This window comes from Cuculus canorus, chromosome 23 (assembly GCF_017976375.1).
Source record: "Cuculus canorus isolate bCucCan1 chromosome 23, bCucCan1.pri, whole genome shotgun sequence".
NCBI lineage: Eukaryota > Metazoa > Chordata > Aves > Cuculiformes > Cuculidae > Cuculus > Cuculus canorus.
Window position 1 is genome coordinate 5,646,583 of NC_071423.1, and position 25,850 is coordinate 5,672,432.

Sequence of the window (25,850 nt, forward strand, 5' to 3'; positions counted from 1 at the left end):
CAAGAGGCTGAGTTGCTATGGAAACATGAAGGATAGATCGGAGATGAAAAGGTGAGGTGCACCACGTAAATATGTTATAAGAGCCAGGGGCAGTGGTGACAGAAAGGAAGGAGAGGAGGTCTAATGAGGAGAGAGTGAGGATGATACCGAATTCTTATAGCAGACGGGCATTACGTGAAGAGGCTGCAGGAACTCTGCTCTGCTGCTCTCTTCCAGCCCTTCTCTGCAGGGAGAGCTGTGCCGGGAAGTCAGCCTGCCCTCCAGGGCTTCTGCTGCAAGATATGGCTCCAAGGATCCCTTACTGATGCTTTTCGAAGAGTTTTGAGGCTGCAAATCCTACTTCAGATACAGCTACGGCATTTTATTTTGTTTTTTTGCCTAATTTTGGCCCGAATAACCACCTATGTTCACGTGCTGCCAATGCCAAAGTGTTGTCATTTCTGGGAGGCCCTCGAGAGCAGCACCCACTGTAGCTTCTGCCAAACTACAGAAGACAAAGGATTGAGGACTGTCCTTCTAAAACACTGTTCCTTCTCATCTCCACGGACCAGGGCCAGGACACAGGCAGAGAGGAGGAAAAAAAGACCAAACGGGGTGTGAACGCCCTTGAGAAAACAGGGAGTTGTGAGAGAAGCCGTCAGATCAAAAACCCACCCTGGGAATGGTGCTGAGCACTCCACCCCGAGAAACACAGGCAGATTCTGCAAGCACCGAATACAAGGATTCAGGATAGAAGGACAAAGAAGAATGGGCGCCACAGTATAAAAAGGATTTAAATCTACTGGAGTGTGTCCAGAGAAGGGCATGAAGTTGGTGAAGGGTTTAGAGGGGAAGCTGTGTGAGGAGCAGATGAAGCCCTTTGGTCTGTTCAGCCTGGAGGAGACTGAGGAGACACTTCACCATGGTCTGCAGCTTCCTCACATGGCGAGGAGGAGGAGCAGGCGCTGAGCTCCTCTCTCTGGACCCGAGGGAATACCAGGAAGATGCCAGGGGAGGGTTAGGTTGGACATTAGGAAAAGGTTCTTCCCTGCAGAGGGTGGCAGAGCATTGGAAGAGCTCCTAGGGAAGCAGTCAAGGCTCCAAGCCTGTCAAAGTTCAAGGAACATCTGGATGATGCTCGTAGTCATATGATTTTTAGGTAGTCCTGCGGGGAGCAGAGAGTTGGACTCATTGATACTTATGGGTCCCTTTCAACTTGAGATTTTCTATGATTCTATGAATTCCTTTGCCTCCCACGGTGGTACCGGTGCTGCTGGTGTGACAGGAGAACACAAAAGATCCTCAGGCGGTTTGCAGCCTAAATCCGATCATGTGGACTTAAAAAACCAAAAAAATGGAGCAGGCTATGAAGAAATGAGTTTTCTTCCACAACTCCACAAGGTGCCTTAGTAGCAGGCTTAGGGAAGCCAAGCCAATCCCTGCTGGTCACTTGAGTACCTTCCCCATTATTTACCTGAGAAACTAAACTCTTTATTTTCTGTGCTAAGTTGATTTCAGGAAATCCAGCTTTGCACTACAAAAGCCGAACATATCCTGTAAGATGTCCCAAAGAATGGAACATAAACTGATCAGAACTCTTAATGCCAAAGGCCAGTGACAACAATCGGCTTTCAGATGGGCAGAGTTTCACTCTACATCTTTCCCTTAAGCCCTCTTTTTCCAGGAGTCCAGCTCACCTGAGAGCTCTCTGGGGCTTTTTTGTCCTGCAAATCAAACTCACATTTATTTGTAGCTCCTCTACCTGAAGATTCAGTTTTTAGTCAGGGAAAAGAAAGTATATATATAGAAAAGGAGGAGGACAGCCAAGGATGTTAGGCAGACTGCACCGCACTCGGTGAGGAGAGGCATGCAGAGCGAAGGGGAACGGAGACCACAGCCTCTTCTACCATACTCACTCTCTGCTAAACGGGAGGTGGGTGCAGCAGTACCAGCTAAAGGGAGAGAAAGGAAGGTGAGGAGAGGAGAGGACTCTGTTAAATACTGCCAAAAGACAGACCATTAAACCCCAAATTGCTAAGACTGTGTCAAATCAAACCCCTCTGGACACAGAGCGCAAGGACAGTTCAGTGCACTTTGCGTTCTGGATTCTCTCTGGGTTCTTGTTTTAAGACCGCTTTCTCGTACAAGAGGATCACTGAGCACGCACCCCTGTTCACCGGAATTCCCAGAGCTCAAACCAATCTCATCTCAGGCCAGCGATGATGCCAGCCAGCACACAGCCTGCATGAGCACTGCTTTGGTGAAGGCCATTCCTACCCACCACCTACCCTACTGTCAGCTTAGGACCTGGAGGCCTCTGGGGACGATACTACCATGGTTTTCTTGGTTTGGGTTTTTTTTTTTTTGCATTAAGATACCCCGATATTAAAACCAAACACACTACACTATCAAATGTTTACCACACATTTGGGTCCCACCTGCCACAACAGCAAGAAAGTGCTGGGGCTTCAAAAGAAACCAAGCACATCGTCTGTGTGCAGCCTTTGTTTGTCCCCAGGTTTATAAGGAAAAGGAAATGCAGAAAACCAGCCAATCGTTGGGATGAAAATACCAACCCAGGTCAGGTTAGATAGATTTCGCCCCAGCCGCACAGTTCTCATCTGTGCCAGTAAAGGGCATCATTAGCACCAATTCCTCGGCCATTCACTTGCCTTGAATATAGAAATAAACTACTTTTTGCTTATGGAAGAGAATTTGAAAAATCAAAATAGCTGTGGACATATCCCAGCAGGTGTTAAAAATGATGTCAGATTTTACACCGAAGTAGAAACTTCAAATAATAGCGCAAGGAAAAATAGTTGCATTAGCTGGGCTGACAAACCAGCCTTGGCTGGTGTCAAAACACAGCTTTTATGTTCTCTCTCGTAGAATTTCTGACACGTCTCTGCAATCTTCAAACTCCCACCAGACTAGGGGACACCTGACTTTGTCCTCATGTTGACACGAGGCGAAAGGTAATACTGTGAGACTGGGAATTCCAGCACAGATGGAAAAAGGCATTTCTGCTATGCCAGCATCCCCTCACCAGTGCTGCAACCCAGTTTGTCACCCAAGACGGGCTTTGGGAACCCCAGACTGCAGAGAAAGGATCGGGGAACCTAGTGCTCAGGAGGATCGCAGCTGCGAGGCATAAATGTGCTTGAAAGAGCATCAGCAGAATGCAATTTGTAAAGGAAAAAAAGCTTATAGCGCACAAAGAATGGAAAAAGGAATGGAATTTACCCTGCAAGGGAGCAGAGTTAGGGACTGCAGGGTGATCGATAGCCGATCGCAACATTCTGAAAAGGCAAAATCCCTTTGCTAATAGTGCAAATTAACAATCTTCAAAGCCACGTACCTGTCCCCAAGCGATGAACGTGAGGCTTGGCAGACAGCTCTGTTCAGGTGGCTGAAACAAAGCTTTTAATGTTCTTTTTTTCCCTCTTTCCTTAAGTGGATCGTTCCCTTTTCCTGCGGTACTGATCAGCGCAGAGACCAAATACCTAAGCCCTTGTCTCCCTCATGCACTGTTGCCCATGTCCAATTCGGAAGGGCAACCAAACTGTTTGCCTGATGGCTGTTATACTCACCCAGATTAATTTCCTATGCGGGATCTATTATTTTAGTGAAACCAACAGGCTCCAAACAACTCCATGCCAGGGACTGCACATATGTTCTGGAAACACTTCCCAGTTGGCTCTCCAACTATTGCAATTTGCAGTCCTGTCTGTCCACCTGCCCGTTCATCCAGCCACCCCGACTACCAAGCCATTCAGCCTCTTAGCGGTTTTAGCTTCTGTACAACTCAATCTTTAAGGAAAAATAGCCCCAAACATGATCCAAATGCTGTAATTAGGGTAAAAACCATCTTTCCCTTTTAAACTTCAGCTTCAGAAACCTCAAAGAATGCGACAGCAGCTCCTTAAAGCGCATCCATTCAATCTGAGAGATGACAACTGTTCATCGTAAGGATACATACTTTAATACCGGATGATGCTCACTTCGATGAAGAGGTTTCTTTTAGCTGTCATTGATTAATTCCGATTTGAAAGGGACAAAGCGATGGAGAGGACAATGTTTCGCTGACCTCAACTGACAATTCAACAGACCCATCAAATCTCTCCAACCCAGTTGGTGTTGGGAAGGGAGAAACATGCAATTGCTTACTTAGTACTAGGTTTATTTCTTTCTTTCTTTATTTATTTGAGACACAACCTACACAAGTGCTGGAAGACTGTGCATTAACAGTAAAAAGTATTAGTGAGGAGAGCCAAAAAATGTCAATTTTTTTCTTAAAGTTTTTGCTTTCAAAATTGTGAAGACAGTAAAAAAATTATGAAGTTTTTAGTTGGCTCTTCATTGGTGTAAACAAGATCTGCCATTTGGCTGGAAGTGTTTCCTTTTGTTTTTACTTTTTCTTCACCTGAATTACCTATTTTTCATTAGAATTTGAGAATTTTTAATTGATTCATAAACATGAAGCCTTCCACTACTCCGCTCTATAATCCACAAGCTAACTGTTATTATTAGACAACCACTACGTTAAATATTTATTGCATGCTCTACAATAACGACAAACAGATTAACTCCTAATTGTGTTCTAAAAGAGCAGTAGGATGACTATTCCTGTGTCAGTCTCGTTAGGAAATGAAAAGCTAACGTTACGTATGTTAGAGGAACACTCAAGGAACATAAAAAGAGAGTGAAAACAATGCAGAGAGGCACTTACGTGAGTGAGGGATGCCTGTAGTTTTTCCATGGATGGAACACAGACAAAAAGAAAGACAGAGATAGACAACAAGAAAAATAAAATGTAGAAGAGGTGAGAAGAGGAGATAGAAAACATGGAGCTGGAAAATCAAAACACCGCCAGCTGTCTCCAATCCAACCCTACAGAGCCGGGGAAGGTCACAGGAGCTATCACAAGGGAGTAGCTGTCAGCTGTGAGGGCTGGTTTAGTGGCCTGAGGTTTTCCAAGCAACGCTGGAGAGGCAGAAGTTGGCAGACCAAAATCCAGACCATGCACAGCTCACAGAGCCACACAGCATGCAGGCTCGTGGGCTAGGAATATCGCTAGCTCCGAATAGGAGGAGAAAGGTCCTGCACAACGGTTTCAAAAGAGCTCTGAAATAGGTACATGAGTATGGGTGCGATGGTGGGAAGACAAATAGGCTGCAGATCTAAATGCAAGGGAAATGAGCCACCCCAGGGGCTGTGGGAGGTTGAAGACAGGTCCTGATGCTTGGATGAGCCTGTGCACAAGTATAAGAGACCACCTCTCCCCTGCCTGCTTTTGTCACCTTTCCCTAACCGTTCTAAGTGTTAATGCCTCTTTCTCTCTTTCCTGTCTTGAAAAATTCTCTGTTTATCACCTCTCTTGTTCCTGGTTGAAAGAAGCCAGAGCAGAGCGTCCCACCATTGAAGCAGAACATTGCCCATGTAAAGTGGACAAGAGGCTGTGGAAATCACCTCATGCACTGCATGGGCATCTTAAAGCAGTGATGGGCAGAAAAGAGAAACCCTCCTCCCTCCCGCTCCTCCCACAGTTCATGGCCAGTCCTACGCTGAACCTCATAATTTCTGATTTCCAGATGACCCGGCCTCGTGGCAATCACTTTTCCATTCTCTACAACCAACACCCTTCTCAACTTGCTGCTTTAAGTTATTAAAGCTCTCCATTGCGCTGCTCCTTCTCTTTGACGCCACCAAGTTTATGCTCATAACCCAGGGCACAAACCCATGCAAACGAAATAATTCCTCTGCCTCCTACCTTCAAAAAAGATTTTTCATTAGTAATGAAATTCGCTACCATTAAAAAACATGATAAAAACAAAGGGTGCAGCAAGGTCTGCAAGAGAAGAAGGTGTCGTCCATGCGTGGCAGAGATTCTCTGGAAAGACGCAAGGAAAGAGAAGCAGAGGGAGGTCTGGGTTGTACTTACGAACTGGTTGTGTCTTGAAGTCGGACGGCAGGCTAATCTCGCCCACGCCTTTGCCATTGACCGCCGACAGCCTCACCGAGTAGGTTGTTTCAGGTCTCAGGCCGGTGATAGTGATCATGCCCTCCACGCTCGCTGTGGCAGAAACAAGGGAGGAAAAGCAAAGAAAGGTTCAGGCTGTAAGTCAACAATAAATGCCACGTGTCTATCATATTTTCTTGCCGCGCTCACCCCATGTAACAGAGCTCTTTTCTGGGCTCAGCCTCAGATAAACAGACAAAGAGAAAAGTCGGAGCCACCCCCTCTATGTCAGCCGCCTGGGTCACCACAGCAGCTCCGGAGGTGATGCAGAAGTTTGTGGTAGACACCAGAGGGCTTCAGCCCTTGTCTTGTGCCAAGGAGCTCCCCGAAAAATGCTTTTTGAGACCACTGCCACGCAGGGCTGCGACTGCAGCAGACATCCCACCCAGAAGTGCTCATCCGTTGGGCTGCACAATCCAACCGAAAGCAAAGCCCTCAGCAGGAAAGAAACTCATCTCCCTCCTTTAACCCTCTATAAGGAGGTCACGCATAACACAACAGGTGGAAAAAACCTGCTGTGAGGCCACTGGCATATGAAGAAAGAAATAAGGTCTATTTTTCCTGCACAGACAAAGAGAGAAACGCAAAACCAACCTGCATAGCTACGATACATCACTAGTGGGGACCTAAAGAAGCATTTCAGTTCCAGCCGGGATTGGTGGGGGAAGACTCAGCTTTGAAATAGAATCCTCCTCTACAGAGTCCTCCCAAATCAAAATTCCTTCAGTTTACTGGACATAAGGATACATTAAGCTTGTATATTCCTATAGATTGCTAGAATAACACAGGGAACAATGGGAGTTGGATTTGCTTCTGGAATAGGAGGGTTTATGTTCCAAGGTGAACCAAAAGGGCCTCATTTCCAACTAAGAATTCAAGGTGTCACTGCAACTGGAATGGAAAAAGCTATGGAAGTCTCCCCTCCGGCTTTCCCCTAAACAAAAGAAAGTCTATTGAGATGCAAGTGGGGCAGGGTAACAACCTGGTTCTATCGTCCTACCTTCTTTAGCATCATACAACCTCGAATGCCATTCCCCCTCGCCCAGTGCCCTCCACTCTGCTTTGTACTTGAGGATGGGCACTCCGCCGGTCGCTTCGGGCTCATCAAACTCCACCTGGGCAGTACTGGAATAGGGCTCCACTCTGTCAATGGAAGGAGAGGACGGAGTATCTGGAGAGGAAGGGAAAACAAGCAGTGATACAGAACACAGCGGGAAACAAGCTCCAGTGGCAAAGAAAACAGAAAATTGGGGATAACAAACAGACCCCTTGTCATGGCTTCACAAAGGAGAAGAGAAGGTGGGCCGGAGGTTCCCCTCAGGAGGGGAGGGTTGTTAAAAGGGCTTTTAAAAACACTAATCAGACAGAGCAGAGACCTGCATCTTCTCTTCCCTCTAAGAGGGTAGGAAATTACAGTACCTGCTTCAAACAAGGACAACCAGAGCAGAATAGTGAAAGCAACCTGGATGCCTTTCTGTCCCTACAGTATCTTCCACCGGGCACTCCAGTACAGAGCTGGACCATCCCAACACCTGCCTCCACAGCAGCCCTGAGAGGGCACCACAGGCCCTTCCACTCTGTCATGCCGTTAGATTCCAGAGCTGTTTGGCTGGTACACTGTGCTCTGAGGGTTCTATCTTGCACCTTGTGTACTAGCCGAGATACTTTGCCGATTCTGAGAAGCACATAAGCATGTACACCACGGCTGTCAGAAACCAAACATCACAGCTCTGTCACAGTGTACTGGAAGCGCAGAAAAGATCAGAATCATAGGATGGTTTGGATTGGAAGGGAGCTTAAAGCTCATCCAGTTCCACCCCACGTCATGGGCAGGGACACCTCCCACTGGATCAGGGGCTCCAAGAACCATCCAACCTGGCCTGGAACCCCTCCAGGGATGGGGCAGCCACCACTGCTCTGGGCAACCTGGGCCAGGACCTCCCCACCCTCTCAGCAAAACATTTCTCCCCAAGATCTCATCTCAATCTCCTCTCTTTCAGCTGAAAAACACTCCACCTCATCCTATCCCTGCACTCCCTGACCAAGAGCCCCTCCCCAGCTTTCCTGGAGCCCCTTTCAGTGCTGGAATCTGCTCTAAGGTCTCCCCGAAGCCTTCTCTTCTCCAGGCACAAAGAAGGAAACAGATACTGAGGTTCTTGTCATCTAAGAAGCATCCCAATGCAAAAAAATCTATGAACAGGTTCTCTGCAAGTAGAAGCTGACTCTCCTGCTGCCCCACCAACATGAAGGAGAAAAGAATGGTCACTGTGTCACCTCAGCTAAAGGGCTGCACGCGTGTTTCCTCATCTCCCTGTCTGGGATGCTCACCTGCCTGCACAAGAATGAACTCTGAGGACTCCTGGCCAATGCGGTTCACAGCAGTGCAGTTATAGTTCCCAAAGTCATTTTCAGAGTCTGGTGTCACCTGCGGAAGGAATGAAGGCTCATGCTCAGATCAGAAAACCCTTTTTCGCTCTGCGAATGCACTCAGCATTCTGCTGGGGAAAGAAACCACAATAAAGTACGTGCGTTAACCCTGAGGGGTGTCCACAGGAGGGGGAAATGCTGTGGGCAGGAAGTCCAAAGCAAGGAGGGGGTGGTGTCCTCTATAACTCGATTTTCTTAACATTTACGAGCCAGAAACACCACTGAACTCCTTGTCTACCAACAGGGCGCCCTAACAAAAGTCTTAACTCGCTCAACATCAGGAACATAAATTATTTGACAGCACCAAGCCTCCCTGGCTGCAAATGCCTTCTTCCCTCCCTGCTTTTCCTCACCTCCAGGTAGCTTGCTGATGGAGTGTTGTAGATCTTGATGTTGCTGTAGTTTGAGCTGGGAAGCAGCTGTCCATCCCGGAACCAGGAGATGACAGCACTGGGGTAGGCAAATACCTCACAGGTGATGTTCACTTGATTTCCTTCCCAGGTATAGACAGCCACAGGGCCCTGAAGCTTGGGGGCATCTGCAAGACAGACATTTGTCAAGGCAATTTGAGCCAGAAAATCTCCTAAAGTAGCCCAGTCAGCCTCACTTCAAGGATTCCTTGCCTGGGGTCCAGTTTAACATGGAGAAGGGAACCTATTATGGGAAACAGGAACTGCCTACTCATCCAGGGGTGGGTGGGTGGCACCTTTTGCTGAAGGACGTAAGGAGAAAAACTACTCAGTCCCAAAGTCTGCTCCTAACACAGCATGGGAGGAGGAGCAGATTGCGTGCTGTGCATCTAGGGAAGGGCATACTGGGAAGAACTCTGACACACCCAATGGAGGGAACTGCAGCAGATTCATGACCCATAATCTTCCCAGGGTGCAAACAGCATCCCAGCTGGAGACAGCCAGAGCAAACATTTCCATGTACGCACACAGCAACTCGTCTCCAACGAAGTTATTTCAACTCTGCCTAAAACACCACACATTTCTCCAGCCGCAGTGCCTCAGGCTCACCACAGGAAACGAGAATAGTCGCCCCTCTAAACACACAAACGCCCTCTCCCTGCCCCATCCTCCACTTCTTACACTGCACTTCAAGGTACATGGCTTGGGAGTCCTGCCCGATGGTGTTGCTGGCTGTGCAGACGTATTCGCCGGCATCCGTGTACTGAATTTCTTTGAGAGTCAGGGACGACACCCGGGCATGGCTACGTATTACGATGCGCCCATCCATGGTCTGGCAAGAAAGGAAAAGAGATTTAGAGGCCCAGGTCTCAGCTTGCGGAGCAGACTAAAGGGATGGGAACAAATGCAAGTCTACCTCCCGCCAGCCCTCCGGTGCTCAGTGCTTCAGAAAGGACCACCTGAGGCCAGGAGAAATTCTGGGCACACAGAGGCGTTTCCAGAAGCAACAAGAAGATTCCTTGTTGCACAGGGCCAACTGCAGCAATTCAAAGCGCTCAGGAGAAGGGAAAAAAAGGAATGAAGGACCAAAGTATCAGATGCTACTACATGTCTGAGGACAGCTGGGTAACAAAATCACCAAATTGTTTTGGCCGGAAAAGATCTTTAAAATCAGCAATTGTAACATCGAGCCTCTTCCCACAAAGAGAATCATAGAGATCCAGCTCTGCTTAAAAATTTGTGGCAGCGTAGTCTTATAGAAAACCTCCTCAACTGCTACTGTGCTCCCACTTAAAATAGTTCAGGCCTTCCTCTTCTCTCCTGCTTTATTTCAGTGTTCTTGAAATAGCATTAATGAGAACAGATTACAGAATCATGGAATGGTTTGGGCTGAAAGAGAGCCCAAAGCCCATCCAGTTCTACCCTTGTGCCATGGGCAGGGACACCTCCCTCTGGATCAGGGGCTCCAAGAACCATCCAACCTGGCCTGGAACCCCTCCAGGGATGGGGCAGCCACCACTGCTCTGGGCACCCTGGGCCAGGGCCTCCCCACCCTCACAGCAAAACATTTCTGCCTAAGATCTCATCTCCATCTCCCTTCTTTCAGCTTCAAATCCTTCACCCCTCATCCCATCCCTGCACTCCCTGATCCAGAGCCCCTCCCCAGCTTTCCTGGAGGCCCTTTTCAGCACTGGAAGCTGCTCTAAGGTCTCCCTGGAGCCTTCTCTTCTCCAGGTTGAACAACCCCAACTCTCTCAGCCTGTCCTCCTACAGGACGTGCTGCAGCCCTTGGATCGTTCACGTGGCCTCCTCTGGACTCACTCTCAGAACTGAACCAGGCACAATGGAAGCTCAGACCTCCCACCTGAACACGGCACTGAAGAGAACAAAGTAGAGTGAACAGGGCAAGAAAACTCTGTGACCATTCTAGGGATAACCCTACTTCAGGGTCTCGCGATGTGTCAAGAGAATTCTAGAGCCATCTGCACTGGTTATGTGCTAGTTTAGAAATTGCTCCCAAATGCAAGAAAGCGTGGGGCTGTCAATCACACAAAGACAAGGAATGTAAAATCCAAGCTACCCCCTGCCCAAAGGGATTGCAGCCGCCCAGACCCCCCATCCCACACCGCTCTTTTTCCTCTCCAATTCGTGACCAAAGCCCAAGCGCTCCCTTAATACATGAAGACATGGACTCCTCTCCCCACTGTGGTGCTTGCACAAGCTCTTGGTCCTCATGCTTCAGCTTGGAAGCTTTAAAGCACCAACTCTCTCATCTACCTTCCAAAGTGATACAGGCACAAATGAACAAACTAGGTCCCCTCACGGCCGCTGCAGCCTGCTACACTCGCTGCAATTAATGCTCCAACAGCATTCATTTTCTTGGAAGATACAGAACAAGCACAGAGATTATGCGTAAAACCCCTGAGGATATTAGCCAGCCAAATGCACTGAGCTGTAGCACAAATTACATCTCTGGTATCTCAAGTGGTCAGATCCTCTGGGCCCAAAGCTTCTTTCTGTTCTGCATTAGAGCTCTCTGAGACCCACGAAGTAGAAGCAAACATGATCACTTCTGGTAGTTCCAAATATTAGTTATTTGAGCCAGTCAAATTTCACACGCAGAAGAATAACATCCTTTGATGATATAAAACCGATCATATGCATTTTTCTTCTCTCTTCTACCCTGCACACAGGTTTCCTGCAATCCCTGACCAATGCCACAAGCTACAACCTCCACTCCCTCTCCTGCGCTTGGTCCCCTGCATTGCTGGGAACGGTTCTTTATTTCACGTACACGTGGTGTTGAGTGCATCATTTCCTAGAACCAGGAAAAGATCCCCTGACACAACATCAGCCCATTGTGCTCTCACACAACCAAATTCTGCTTCTATCTTTCTCCCCAGCTGACCATACTGTTACCCCTTCCTCTGACTTGTGTATAAAACACATCGCCCTTCTGAAATGCTGCAGTAGGATCCACAAACCTTGAGACTCCAGATCTGCAGAGGCTCCCAGCTTCTTTTAGCTTAAGAATTGGGTGAATATTCTAAATACTCGTCCCCTATGACCCCGTCAGCAGGCAAGAAGATAAACATGGCAATGATCACACAGCAAAAGGAATTTTACATCCAATGTCGCCTGCTTTTTCCTCACTTGGGCAAGATCTGATACAAGAGTGAGAGGCAGTCATGGTAAAACAATAGCCTTACAAGTAACGAAGCTGATTCTGAAGATGAAGCTGGGTTTCTCAATGCAAAACAAGCAAAGAAAAAAAAAGATCAGGAAAAATACTCCGAAGAAGAGAAAGATGCCTACCCAAGAAAGCATGCTACCAGTTTTCTTTATTCATATTTCAGACCTGCCAGCTGTAGGCACTTGTAATCCCTTTATTTAGCCTCTGATTTCAAGAATTTTGGATGCTTTACATTGACCATGAACACGCTGCTATGGCTGAAGCTCAGAGGATCTTCTTTACTTTAAACTAGCTGATGCATCAGTAAAAGCGAAACACTTAATGCCAAGTATTCACTCGGCTTTCTGAGAGCCGAACTCCTTGCTGCTGGAATTCCCTGCTAACAGCCGCCACGCTAGCTGTTCTAAAGATGTATCGACACAAGCTGCAACATCATTCTCACACAACTCCACCTGGATACCTCAAGACAAGATGTGGTCAGAAATTTAGTGACAGCAAGCTTAATAGTGTTAGTGTTCATATTAATAAAAAGCTCGAGACACCGGGTGGGGGAAGGAGGAGACAACTGTAGAAGGAGTTAATGTGAGGCCTGAAAAGATGCAACTACTCAAATTCCACATTCTTCAACGCAAACTGGTCTCAACATCTGATGTCTTCGCTTGCCACAGCTTATCTGTTCCAACTGATCATTCTGAATTAAGGACGGGCAACACCTTCTCAGCCCCACATGAAACAAAGGTGTTCGAGTTTCACTTCATTTGGCCACACCACTGTTTAGGGTTTAAGACAGCTTAAAAAACAAAAGAAAATTCAGAATACCCAGAGACTCCACAAAGCTGATCCTAAAAATACAAGCACAAGTCACCCAGCTCCGTTAGCCAATGTCGTTCTCCACCTGACCCATTATTTGCTTGGAAACCTACTTTCTGGTCCACTTTGAAGGAAGAATGCTACAAATCAGGTGCATGTGAAGGTAGGTGGTTGTTATTAAACTACTGCACTGGATGTGAAATAAAACAGCAAAAAAACACATTTACAGAGTTACTCCATTATCCCACATCCCCTCGCTGACCCTTGCAAATCAAAGACAACAATTTAACAGTTTAGAGCATTTTCTGGAGAAACATAACTTGGGAAGGATTTATCTGCATTGATTTGGAAATGGAACATGATGCAGTTGTCCTTTAAGAGCAGGTCAAACGGAATGAGTACCGTGAGCAAACAGATGAGTTGGCTTGAGTAGAAGAGGCGATCGTTGGAAAATAATACTTTCCCAGAATATAAGCTGTTGTTCATTCTTAAAACTCTGGAAGAGAGATGAGGCCCACTGGTAGCATAGAATAAAATTGTGAAAGCCGTATTTGTCAGGTTTTCTATTTGGGTTTATTTTTAATTGCCAGAATTCCTCACTCCCAACACAGCTGGTTTGCTCACCCAAAAACGCATCACTACACATCAAGCAACTTCTAACTCTATAAGCCGTTTCTTTTATGTACTGATATTTAGTTTTTTCATATCATTAATGCTGGTTTAGTTGGCGTGGTTACTGGATTAGACATTTGTTAATTTGTAATGCTTAAAAGAAACAAAACCAAACAACTAAGAAGTTTGCTAAAGGTCTGGTAATCTTATACCTCTTGTTTCTCGGGCCGGGTCCACGAAGCCTGGAGAGAACAGATATAGAACACAACAACAACAACAGAAAAAAAGCAATAAAAGTTTATCAAAGGTTGCTTTTCGGTATCACAGCGTATGCACCACATTGCGTTCTGTGCACATGCAGGCTTCTGGCTGAACAGCTCATGTGTGGGGTGATGGCAATTTCCATTTCCCAATATAACCTCAATTTGGATTTGCATTCAAAATTTAACATCCTATAAACTGGTCTTAAAACGATTAAGCAAAGGCTAACGACACCTAAAGACCGCTTCTGGGTTTACGTACCAAGCGACTGTTCCCCTTGTCACATCCCACCGTTCCTAGAGACCTGCTCTCCCAGCATCTGGGGAGAGGATTCTGATGGCCCAGGTCACTAAATTGCAAAGATGGTTACACAACTGTTTTTTTTTTTTTCACACTGGTTCGTTAGCCACCCGCACACACCAATTAACATTAACACTTTTATTGTTAATGTGGTCATGCATTTGTAAAGGTTTTTTTTCACATGCACCCGAGGCCGTGAGTCAAGAGCTTTGCTGCAGAGCACCGAATCAGTTCAGTCTCTGAACAGGAGACAGCAGGGCAGGACCTCTACCTCCAGCTGATGATCTCCAGCTCTTTGTGCTTAGGGATGTGTGCACCCAGTCCTTACTGGGCTCGGGACAACCACACAGCAGGCATCAGCAGAACATGCACAAACCTCACCCATAAACATATTCTGCATTCAGAGAAAGCCACCAACAGTGTGGACCACGTTCACTGTGGGTCACAAAGACCAAAGCGGCCAGGTTCTAGCTTTCCCCTATAATTTGTCTTCCAATTAATTTTCTTCTGGTGTCTATTTCAATCGCGACTTTTCCCATTTCAGTTCAGGAGTCAAAAATCACCTGCTAATATCACAGCCATGACGGCACTTATCGAACGGGAGGCACAAGCGTTGCTGAGGTGGATGTAACAGCGTACACAGGAGTGACATTACAGAAATGGAGATGAGAGCTTAGGAAATGAGAATAAACAACATAGCATTGTTTCCACGGTGCTTCTAGCGAACATCGGGAGACTTAAGCACTAACATATGGTACAGATAGCCTCATTTTAGAGGGGCTTTGATAAAAGCAAGTTACTTGCTTGTAACTAGAGGTGAAGCCTGAGGAGCAGCTCACCAAGCCCTGCACGGGCGAGGACAGTCCCATCGTCTGATTATCTCTCTGTAGACATATCCTGTTGTGCACAAGATCCTTGAAAGGTGAACAGGCAATCAAAATATAATTCAGCATAATCCCTTTTGGATGTACCAGTCACTCTGTACCCAAGCAAGCCAGGCTGGAAGGGAACTGCTGTTTATACCCACGCAAACCCCCTTTCAATCCCATTCTCTGAGTCTCTACACTGTCAGCACAAAGGGATTTTATAAAAAAAAAAAAATATATATGGAAGATATCTTTTTACTCTTTGGTGTTCAGTACCTGTCAACCTAAAGGAAGATGAAGGAGGAAAAATGACTGTTCCCACATTCCCAGAGTTTGCTGTTTCTTTGTAATGGTACTCGTGGGTGTGGGGGAAAAGGCAGAACCACGTCTCCCATCCTGGATTTCCACACTAACTCTCCCTCACCAAGACAAAGGCACACGAGCCCTACTTGGTGCCACACAGGGAGAAGCAAGAGCCTCGAGCAAGATAGCATCTTCCCTTCCCCTTAGAGTAAGTTGTAACTAAAGATGCTGCCATTTAACAAGGGAGTCCCTGGGAACCACAACGTCATTTACTGCCTGGATCGCTAAACCCGAAGATATTCCCACGTACATCTCATGAGATACAAACTAGAACACAAATTTAAGACAAGGAATTGTATTCAAAAGTATATCGTCCACTTAAAATAAAAAAAAACAATCCAGAAATTAAACTTCAGTTAAATTTTGAAGTGTTAGATCTGCAGCATCACACCTCGAAGCACCTGACTGGAGGTATTGCAACAACGCTTGTTTGCATCGGCAGAAGGTTTGGCTCTTCCCTATTTCACTCGAGTTTTTATTTTTTAATTACTTCGCTGCTAAATGTAAGCCAGTGCGAGCTGTGCAAGGGGATGAGCCCCTCTTATCTCCTGGTCACTGCACCCTACCATGCTGCTGCAACACCAGTAACCCAGCGCTGATGTCCCAGCAAAGAGGAACTCCGTGTCTTGCTGGAATTCCATCAAGTAGTTTTCACCTAAAGAGTTCCACGTTTTTAATAACTTCTCTATTTGCTTTAGCTGCCAACAAGACAGAGTCGACAGAGGCTGCTGGTCAGTAGCAGCAACCCAGAAAATCATACCATCGCAGAATGGTTTGGGTCGGAAGAAAAAAAAGTCTCTTAGAAGGGCATGGACCATCCTGAAGGTGAAAAGGACCGTGGCACATTGGCTCGATGAGCTTTACATCTGGTACCATTCAAAGAGAACGCATCCCTCCTCCCTGCGATGGAACAGCCATAAATACTCAAGGAAAGATAAAGCTAAAGCATTTCAAATCATCACGTTGATGACCTTCCAGGCCTGTTAGTTCTTGCCGTGTTCTGCACCAGGGATAGACAGGAACCTCAGCCTGATAGGGCAGAAGTTTCTCCTAAGTAGCACATTCCTACATTCACAACCAATGCAAACCACACAGAGGCAAATTCTTTTTATATATATATCACTTGCACTCTCCGCAGGACCGAAGGATGCAAGCTGCCAGCTTACTAGGGAGAGGAATCTTCCACTGTGCCAGCGTCTGGAAGGTCGGTCTGCTCATCTGTGTTGGTACGGTTGCCAACAATCTCTCACCACCACTTACCTGTGCAGACCACTCTCAAAGCAACAGGCTGGTTGTTATGTTACGCACGCAGAGCCACAGGGAGGAAAATCTCTTCCCATGCGTGCCAGGCTACCAACACGGCTCTTAGGGAAACGTTAAATAGCTGTGACACTGTCAGCCTCAATATCTGAGCTCCAGCAGCTCCAGCCCCTCATCCACACCTCAGACCATCTCTGTTCTTGGGCAAAGAATGAGGGGGAACCTCTAAGCTAGAAGAACTTTTTGTTGGTTTAGGGGCTTGGTTAGGTTTTCCTACAGTACCAGCTGTTCATGGGAATTAAGGAACGCCTAGACCTTTAAAATCTGGCCTGAAGTATGATGACAAAAGCAAACAACATCCAGCAGGACAGATGCATCCAACATCTATGGCATATTCAAAAGCAGGGCTGGATAATTTTAAACATAGTATTGTTTGGCCCACATAAAAGACGACCCCTTTCCCTGCGCTATCCCAGCAACAATAAACTCAAAATAGGCACTTGGTCATAGATGTAACAGAATATTTATCAGAGCTCTTTTGAGCTGAGGATGTCCTGGACATCTGTACCATTCACCTAAACTTACAGCACAAGATAGAGAATGGGAAAAAGTAAAAAGAAAACAAAACACACACGCAAATAAAATCCCACCTAGAAAGTGTGTGGCATGTGACAGAAAAAAAACCCCTTGCTCCGAAGGTTTGAACCAGTACCTGAGACACACGGTGGTACCTCAAACCTTTGCTTTTCCCCCCGTCTATATAAGGCACAATCAGAGTATTAACATTTCCTTAATACTGATCACCAACTTAACAGCATCAAACAGGATATATGGGAGTCTCAAAAATGGTTAGCAGTTTTGCACTGAGATCTTGTCAGTGTAATTCAGCCGGGCAGAAGGGACTCTCTGCGAATGGGCTCTCCCACCAACTTCTTGATTTACCATCATTTCAGTCTTTATATTCTCCTCCCTGTCAAAGCCTCTTCCACGGCTGCAATCCCAACTCCAAGCTCGAAGCTTTACAGCACTTGGTTCCTCCCACCGCTCTCCCAGACAGAAACGAGACCACAAACAACCTTATCCTGTCAAAATAGGTCCCCCGGTCACAGCGGACTGCGAGCCAGGGCAGCAGCTTTTGATGGCAATGGAAATCTCTCTCCAAACACTGCAGGGATTTACACCAGCCCGCGAATCCAAAAGATGTTAAGAAGGAATTAAGGCTGGAAAACTTTGGCACCTCGAATATTAGGTTACGCATTAACAACGTGGTGCAGAGCTGAGTCATGGAGGCAATTAAACAAGCTCATTTAGGAAGCTACAGCGAAGAATGGCAGCCGTGCGGATGATGGATAAGGGAACATCACTATCGCTTTAATGCTTCCACAGTCTATCAACTGCCGCCTTCATCCCGAGCCAGAGCCTCTGGTACATGCAAGAGCTGAGCCTTGAGGCATTCTGTTGTTAGAAGATTATCAACAAGCAACAACTCCTTACTCCAACTTGTGTTCAGGCTTTCTCTGGCTCTGAACTATGCTCCCTGCTCACCCCATGTGACTGTTAGGAGATATCTACAATAACACAGCGCACCTTGTCTAGGGAATGGCAATTGCGGCCAATGAAAAGAACAGCACTCTTCTTTAAAAGAAAAACTGCTAATTATTTTTGCCTCTTAAGAACAAAATGGTATTGACGTGATCAACAGAACAGGTGAACACAAAGGCAGCCAGGCTTTTGTGCTTCAGGTACATGCGGTATCAGGATACAATACAGCAGGGCAAGAAGGCATTAACAGGCTCATTTTGGTCCACTGCATCTTTGAGAGATCACATCCCACACCTCTCCCCCTGCCACCCTCCTGGATCAGATCATCATCGTGACGACAGCATGCACAACACTGGAATCAAGGTGCTCCTTCCCACCTCTCAGATTGGAAACAGAAGAGAAAATCCCTTTTACAAGCTTCCTACAACTGCAGGTCCCTTCTGAAAAGGGTCCAGCGCCTGCTGCTTTTCAAGTTAATTTAATCAGGGCGGTATGAGCAGGAATTAAAATGCCTGTCCTCAGTTGCTATGAGCTGAGAAGGCTCCGTAAAAAATGACGCCTACGGCATCACTTCAGCCATGGAATCAACCCTTTAGGCCGTGCAGGAGCGCACGCGGTCTCACTACAGAGAGGGGGATCACCACGATTGCCGTGTGCATCTGCGTGCGGCTATCATGCATCCTCAGATCCGCAGAGGCAGGCAGATATGATCTGCTCTGATCCCAGCAAACGAGACCATGGGGTTTGGGAAAGGTTATACCTTCTCTTCATTGCTGATGTTCCGGGTGGAAGTCCTCCAAGTGATGGAAGGGATTGGGTCCCCAGATGCCTCACAGGTCAATGTAATCTGATCCTCCAGCTCCATGGCTGTTTTGTTCTCCACGTAGGTGATTTTGGGTTTTGCTGAAAAGGAAACACGACTCTCATTCAGTTGGTGCTCAGACTGAAGCTTATCTGTCAACAACGTTTGAAACAAACCACAGTGGAGAAAAAAAGGCTTCTGAATTGGCTACAAGTTTACTGCCATATGGGAGAGGGAACAGAGCAACACTGAGAAGAGGGCACCTCTTTGCAGAACCAGAAGAGCTTTTCTACACATGCTTTATAGCTGAGATTTTCAAGAGAGGACTGGAAGAAGGTATGTCCAGAGCAGAACCCATTTAACAGTGTACAAACTATCAGTCCCTGGGATTATCAGCTCAGTCTGCCACCTTGCTGTCAACTTTCTCTGCCCCACGTTAGCCTTTTGATAAGCAGCTTTGGCAAGTGGCTGCAGAGGGATGGGACAGGGAGAATTATATTCCTCAACGCTCCCAGATTCATGGAAGGTAGGAAAGCTGCTGATTCATTCCTGAAGGCTTGAGGTCATTCACACAGCGGTGGGGTGGAGTTCACCTCCCTGTCCAGGTTATAGCGAGTCCCACTGAAGCGCTAAAGCCCTTTTAATAGCAGCTTTGCTTGGATTAGGATTCAGCCCTCCAGGCGTGGAAGATATTTCAAGCAGGCTGTGAATCTCACAACACCTCCTGCCCAGGACTGGATTGTTATCAGAGAGGAAACAGAATGGAGTTGGCACCCATTGCAGACATATACATAGAATCCGTTTTGCCTAGCGTGATCCCAGAGGTGCACAGCATCACTCGGGAAAGAAGTAGCCGTGGAGAAGCCACATCAGGCATTAACTGGGATAACAGGTTACCTTCAGCTTGCACTAGGAAGCTACCAATAGTCAAATGGATTGGAACGGGGTTACGGCAAGAGTGTATTTACCAAAGACTTTGAGATGAATGGTTGCATCCTGCTCGCCAGCCTTGTTTTCAGCGATGCAGATGTATTCTGCTTCGTCACTCTTATCCACCTTCTTGATAACGAGCTCGGACCCATCGTAGTTAAAACCATATTTATCGTCATCGTCCTCCTGTTCTATTGGCTCTCCATCCCTGTAGGGCGCAAAGCACAGACTGCGTTGGGGAGGAGGAGCAATCAAAGGGTATTGGTTTAGTCTTGCTATTAATGCTAGAACTGTGTTACTACAGCAAAACTCCTCAGGCTGAGAGGGACCACCACCTTTTTCTTTCCCTGTGGGCAATAAAGCCTGTATTTTGATCTATTCCTAATCCCTCCTTTTCCTTAGGGCTCTTGGTAGTCGAAACTTTCACCCCGACACACATCACAGCCTACACACAAGAGCTATAAACACCACTGGAGGAGGCGTCCGTCCTTGCATCGCAAGGCAGCATTCCAAGTTGTCATCAGCTTTTTCAACATTACAACTTGTCCTCTGTATCCTTCACCAAAGGCTACACAATTTCAAGGACAATATTCCTGAAATCTATCACTGCCTGACAGGAAAATTTAGACCTCATGAAATAAAGAGGAAGACTTTAGATGCAGGACTCCTGCCATGAAAAATGCAAGTTACAGCATCCACTTCTGCCTAAGTTTCCCCATCAGTGCAACAGATAATAACAAAGTGACCCCATGGGACCATTCTGGTCAGCATGAAACTTCATCTCTATTTGCAACTTGAGAACAGATGTGATGGGACAGTGAAAAATTGCTATTTTTACTACTAGTCTTGTTTTTCTGGGAAGCTGTACTGGTTTGGGCTGGGATAGAGCTAATTTTCTTCATGTCAGCTCATGCAGTGCCAAGTTTCATGCCTGTGACCAAAACAACACTGATAATAGAATGTTTTAGCTACTGCTGGACAGTGTACACATAATATCCAAGGGGTTTCTGTTTCTTATCCCACCCCATCAGCAAGCAGGCTGGGAGAGGGCACAACTGGGAGAGCTGACCTGGCTGAGCACCTGCCTGCCAGTGGGAAGCAGCGTCTGGATTCCTTATTTTGCTTTGCTTGCATACACACCTTTTTCTTTATCAAACCATCTTTATCTCAACCCACCAGTTTGGCGATTTTACCCTTCTGACTCCCTGCCCCATCCCACTTTGCATGGGGTGCAAGGAGTGGCTGTGTGGTGCCGAGCTGCCTAATGGCATCAACACACAAGAGATAATCACAATTCCATTATCAACATTCTTTCTCTTGTGAGAAACGTGAATTAATCTTATTCCAGTTAAAATGCTGGTTTCCCTCCAGCCTGGTTTTCCAGTCCTTGGTGATAAAATCCATGTTCACACACAATCAGGACATTGCACACAGCATCTTACTTCGTCCACGTCATCGTTGGCTCAGGAAAGCCGTCAGCATCGCATGCTAAGGTGACAGCCTGGCCAAGGTTGGCAGTGGCGTTCATGGTGCTCTGCCTGGCGCGCACAGAAGGAGGTACTAGAAGAGAAGGAATCCACATTCAAGTTAGAAAGGACAAAAGATGTGAAGAACAGTGAGCCCCAGAAGGCTCGCTGTAAATCTTTGCAATACACATAAGCAAGCTGATGGTAAATCCTGAGTGTGAACCGAAGATAACATTTCCTTCGGCAGCGTAAAGTGAAGGTGCTCATGCCCCACCCTCGCGCCAGCCCTATGCTAACTGCTCACCATTTACGATGACCTGAATATCTTTGAAGTTGATCTCCCCACGAGCCAAGATCCGGCCCTCGCAGCGGTACGTCCCTTCATCTGTTTTCTTGATTCCCCGGATCTGCAGGTAGTTGTTGGACAGGACTATAAATCGAACTAGAAAAGACAAAAGGAAAGTTCATGCAAAGATCCTCAGGAATGCTCACTGCAGGTAACAGGTTCTTCTCTCCTTGCCCTTTCTGAGTCGAGAAAAACCTTAGTGTAATAAAAATTCCCTTCCCGTCACTTAACAGAGATGATGCCGTAACTGGATCTGACATTGCCAAGGAAGAAACCAACCATGGGGAGCAGGTAAACTGCTCTGTTGCTTTATACACGCACACAAAGATATTTACATTCGTTAGCATCAGATGAGAAGCAATTTGAAACTTGCTCCTCTTGCCCAGGCCGGCAGATTTCAAGTCCCACTACTGCTCATGTCCCCTCCGCCACAAAATGTCCCTCTGGGTGTGACAGCCTGCAGCATTTTGGAAGGAAGGGAAAGGTTCTTCCAAGGAGCTTTTAGCTCCTTCTCCTTAGGAAGGCTGAAGAGTGTCACATCATGCAGCTTTTCTGTTCGATGCCATTTCATATATCTGTAATTATGATCCAGTATTCCTTGGCCTATTCCATTGTCAAAGCCCGATGGCCATTTCTCTGGGAATATTATTGCGCTGTCATTGCCAAACCACAGCACGTTAAATTACTAAATTCACATCCTAAGACCCGGCGTTGGGTTCAAATTGCTTCTCTCTCCCCTTGTGACCACCACTGCTTTGTTCTCCCAAACCCCCCTGTATGAGCACGATTTGAGCCCCGGTGAGAGATGGACATTCGACCCCTGAACGGACAAGGACCAAGACACCTCTTGTGCCTTACCATCTTTTTTTAGGACAACATCCCTGCCTTTGTGCTTCCAGATGATGGTAGGAGGCAGCGAGCTGACCACATCACACACAATCACAGCATCATCCCCTTCTTTGAATTCCTGAGGAGTGGGAGCATTCTTGAACATCAGCTTTTCTGAAAACAACAGAAGGAGAAAGTCACTCCATCTTTCTCGGCACACCTCAAGCTGTGCTCCTGACTGAAGCCAGAGGAAAGCAAAGAAACCCTAGAGGAGGTGTTCTCTAGAAATCCCTATGTTCCTGAGGGAAGGAACCCCCATTTTCCAGCCCTGCCTCCCAGGCACACGGATCAGATAACTCTCTCCGTAGCTCAGGGATTTGTCCACACTGCAAAGAGAAAATGTGAACTCGGAATGGCTCAGCTTCCCAGCAGGAAGGGGAGGAGCTGCTAACATGGCTCTCTGGACAACACGCCGATTGCTTATTACAACCCTCCTGATGGTGGGATCCTCTTTAGTAAAGACCGGACTTATCTCACAGCCCGTCTGCCACCCACTAAAGCTGCTCTCTGCTTACTCCTCCCAGACATTTATGATGCACTAGAATCTTCTACTCCTTGCTCTGCTGTCCTTCAGAGGAATTTGAGTAGCAGACAGCTGGTAACGGTCTGACAGACCAAGGTCCTACATCCCGCCTTCCCCTCAAAACCAAGAAAGGAAAAAGCTGCATCTTCTTCACATCCCCTTTTCTTTTCGTTCTTCTCCTTCCCTTTTCTAAACAGCCTTTTCTAGGAAGGCAAAACGGCTGCCTCTGTAATCTTTCCTCACACGTGCGCAAGGTAGACCACAAAATAGCCTCAGAGCTGCTGTCTTACGGAAAATTTTCACATTGACGGTGGCCTCGGAGTCTCCCTCCTCCGCGCTACTGACAACACATTTATAGATGCCAGCATCATCGATGTCGGCGTTGTAGATGGTGAGGGTGGAGGAGAAGTCATCGTTTCGCACCACTGAGATGCGCTGTTGGTTCGGCGTCAGCTTCTCACCGTTCGGGGAAAACCAGGAAATATCTTTGAATTTGGCCTCTCCTGCCACTAGGGACAAGAAAAGAAAACAGCGCAAATTAAAATGAGCTCCCAACAAATCTGCACAGGGGGAATTCAATACACCTGGGAGCACGGCACGGAAGACTGACCCGGGGGAAGGGCTGCTGGTACCCGAGAAGCAAGCAAAGAAAACTCTCTCACACCACTGTGAATTGTCAGTGCTGTCCTGCAAAATCAGTATTAGGGTGGGTTTATAACCTAAGGGGGTACCCTCACTTCAACCCAGAATGGTCTTCTCTACATCCTGGGATCTTGTGCCCCAGTTCCTCCACCATGGAGATCAGCCCAAGAAATACATCTCTCTTCCTGCTCCAGCTCCATCCCCTGGCGGGGCTGCCTGCAATCCAAAACAGTGACACTGCTGGCACTGATCAGCTTAAACCTCCTCCCGCATCCAGTGTGAATCGGAACCTTAGTGAACGGCTCCAGGCTGTCTCTTTCTTGCAGCTCACATCTCTGCATTCCACACTCAACTTTATTTGGGACCAACTCCCACTATCGGAGGAGCTTTAGTTGATTCCAGTTTTCTGAAAGCAAATACTATCACAACAGCATTTGCTCAGAGTACGCTTTCATTTTTAAAGCATTGGCATTAACAAATTACTCTGCAATTAAGCACTCTTGTATCAGACAACCTCATTACTTGTCCCAGTCAGCGTGCTGCCAAGAAAGCATGGACCTCTGACAGCATCGTGCTCCCAAAGCTCGCTATTAGCAACCATTTGCTCCATGTCCTGCTTCGGGATGCTATCATGTCAGTGCTCCAACATACTAATTCCACCCATTAGCAACCAGGCCAGCGGCTTTCAGGAGAACCCCTGAAAAGAATGATAGAATGGTTTGAGTTGGAAGGGACTTCAAAGCTCATCCAGTTCCAACCCCTACCATGGGCAGGGACACATCCCACTGGACCAAGCTGCTCAAAGACCCATCCAACCTGGCTCCAGGGAAGAGGACACAGGGATGCTAATTTGGAACATGCCATAAAATTGTAGGCCCCACTTTGGGGTACTTGTGGCGACACAGCCCGGGGCAGTTGGTGCCATTAATACCCCCAGTTACAGAGGTAACACCTCCCAAGTCACCCCGCACTGCAGAGCTGCTGCTGGCAGCTGATTAGAGAAACAACTTGGAAAAACAACAGGCTTGACTCAAAACACAAAGGATCAAAAAGCTGTGGAATGACGCGTGCCATTGTTGTGGCTGTTGCTCAAGCTTAGGGACAACACTTCAGTACCTGTTTTTTCATTTTAAACTGTTTACTGGAGCTGCTTTCTGTTACCAGCTCTCAAGGGAGAACGCATTTACTGTTTCCTGTAAACACCATGTGTTGCCATCGCTACTCAATCTTAGAAACCATATCAGAAAGAAAGAGCAAGTGATCTTGCAGCTAAACCTAGCGTTGGAGCTTTTACCTTAGAGTCAATACATGGATCATCCTTCCCAGCACTCCCAGATGGAGACTGATCTGTAAACCATGACTCACCTTGACATAAGAAGAACTTGGATTCTCCAACGCTGATCTCCCCCTGGCTCGGAACAATGTCCACTTGTAGAGAGGCTGGAAAACAAATGAGCACGCAGAAGACGGTTAGACAGTTAAGAGTAATCCTCAGCAAAAAAAAGCTTTGCCTGCTTTCCATTCCCTGTGGCTCCTTTATTCATCCAATGGAAGAGGGTAGCGTGGAACGGTGCCGCTCTCTACCAGTATCTGTCTGAATGCACAGAGCCACGGACCCCTGAGGACCCAAATCACGAGCTGCAAACATCCAGAGTTGCTTCCACCCTGTATAAAAAAACACGTGGAATGATACAGAAAGGGCTCATTTCCATTCATGTCTCTACCACACTGCAATACTATGGAGCGTCCTTGGTGTGTGCTCCAGAACATCAAGCAGCCTGGAAGGGCTCCTCTGGATTCCCACAGAAGCTGACCCAAACCCTATCCTGGCAACAAATACACATCATCTTTGCTTTGGAGACTTTTTCCTGCTCTGTGTGACGCTATATTCACACAAGCCCCAACTGCCAACCATCAAAAAAGCACAGTGGGAGTCACCGGCACACTCCGGGTCCTGATCATCCCTGATCTCCCAGCCAGAAATCTCATCCTAGCAGCCAGCAAATGGGAGATGTTTATGCAGACAGAGCACACCTGGATCAGGAAGGGCACCTCCTCCAGTACACACCGACGAGGACCACTGACAGCTCGTGATTTCTGCCTTCACAGCACTGGCTGAGCCTTGCTTCCAAGTTCATCCATCACCTAACTCCCTGCTGCTGCATGGATGAAAAGAGCAGCAATACTTTGGTCCCTTCTGCTGTCTCCTCA

The 25,850-nt window shown here is 47.0% G+C and overlaps 1 protein-coding gene across 9 annotated transcripts in view; it reads right to left on the reverse strand.

The window, feature by feature from the left end:
* The window catches only part of NCAM1 (neural cell adhesion molecule 1), a 117,864-nt gene that overhangs the window by 28,670 nt on the left and 63,344 nt on the right, over positions 1 to 25,850 (reverse strand). For 3 of the 9 annotated variants that reach the window (XM_054086814.1, XM_054086817.1, XM_054086818.1), the window contains exons 2-16: positions 25,005 to 25,079; positions 23,288 to 23,506; positions 22,445 to 22,588; positions 21,545 to 21,682; positions 21,217 to 21,334; positions 19,813 to 19,982; positions 18,803 to 18,945; positions 13,663 to 13,692; positions 9,517 to 9,667; positions 8,779 to 8,963; positions 8,327 to 8,423; positions 6,999 to 7,169; positions 5,921 to 6,052; positions 4,709 to 4,723; positions 1,896 to 1,931 (exon numbers count right to left, since the gene is read on the reverse strand). In XM_054086814.1, coding sequence (XP_053942789.1) covers positions 1,896 to 1,931; positions 4,709 to 4,723; positions 5,921 to 6,052; positions 6,999 to 7,169; positions 8,327 to 8,423; positions 8,779 to 8,963; positions 9,517 to 9,667; positions 13,663 to 13,692; positions 18,803 to 18,945; positions 19,813 to 19,982; positions 21,217 to 21,334; positions 21,545 to 21,682; positions 22,445 to 22,588; positions 23,288 to 23,506; positions 25,005 to 25,079 — 1,824 coding nt within the window. The remainder of the gene's footprint in view (positions 1 to 1,895; positions 1,932 to 4,708; positions 4,724 to 5,920; positions 6,053 to 6,998; positions 7,170 to 8,326; positions 8,424 to 8,778; positions 8,964 to 9,516; positions 9,668 to 13,662; positions 13,693 to 18,802; positions 18,946 to 19,812; positions 19,983 to 21,216; positions 21,335 to 21,544; positions 21,683 to 22,444; positions 22,589 to 23,287; positions 23,507 to 25,004; positions 25,080 to 25,850) is intronic. The other 6 variants (XM_054086815.1, XM_054086820.1, XM_054086822.1 and 3 more) reach the window with 2 other exon arrangements.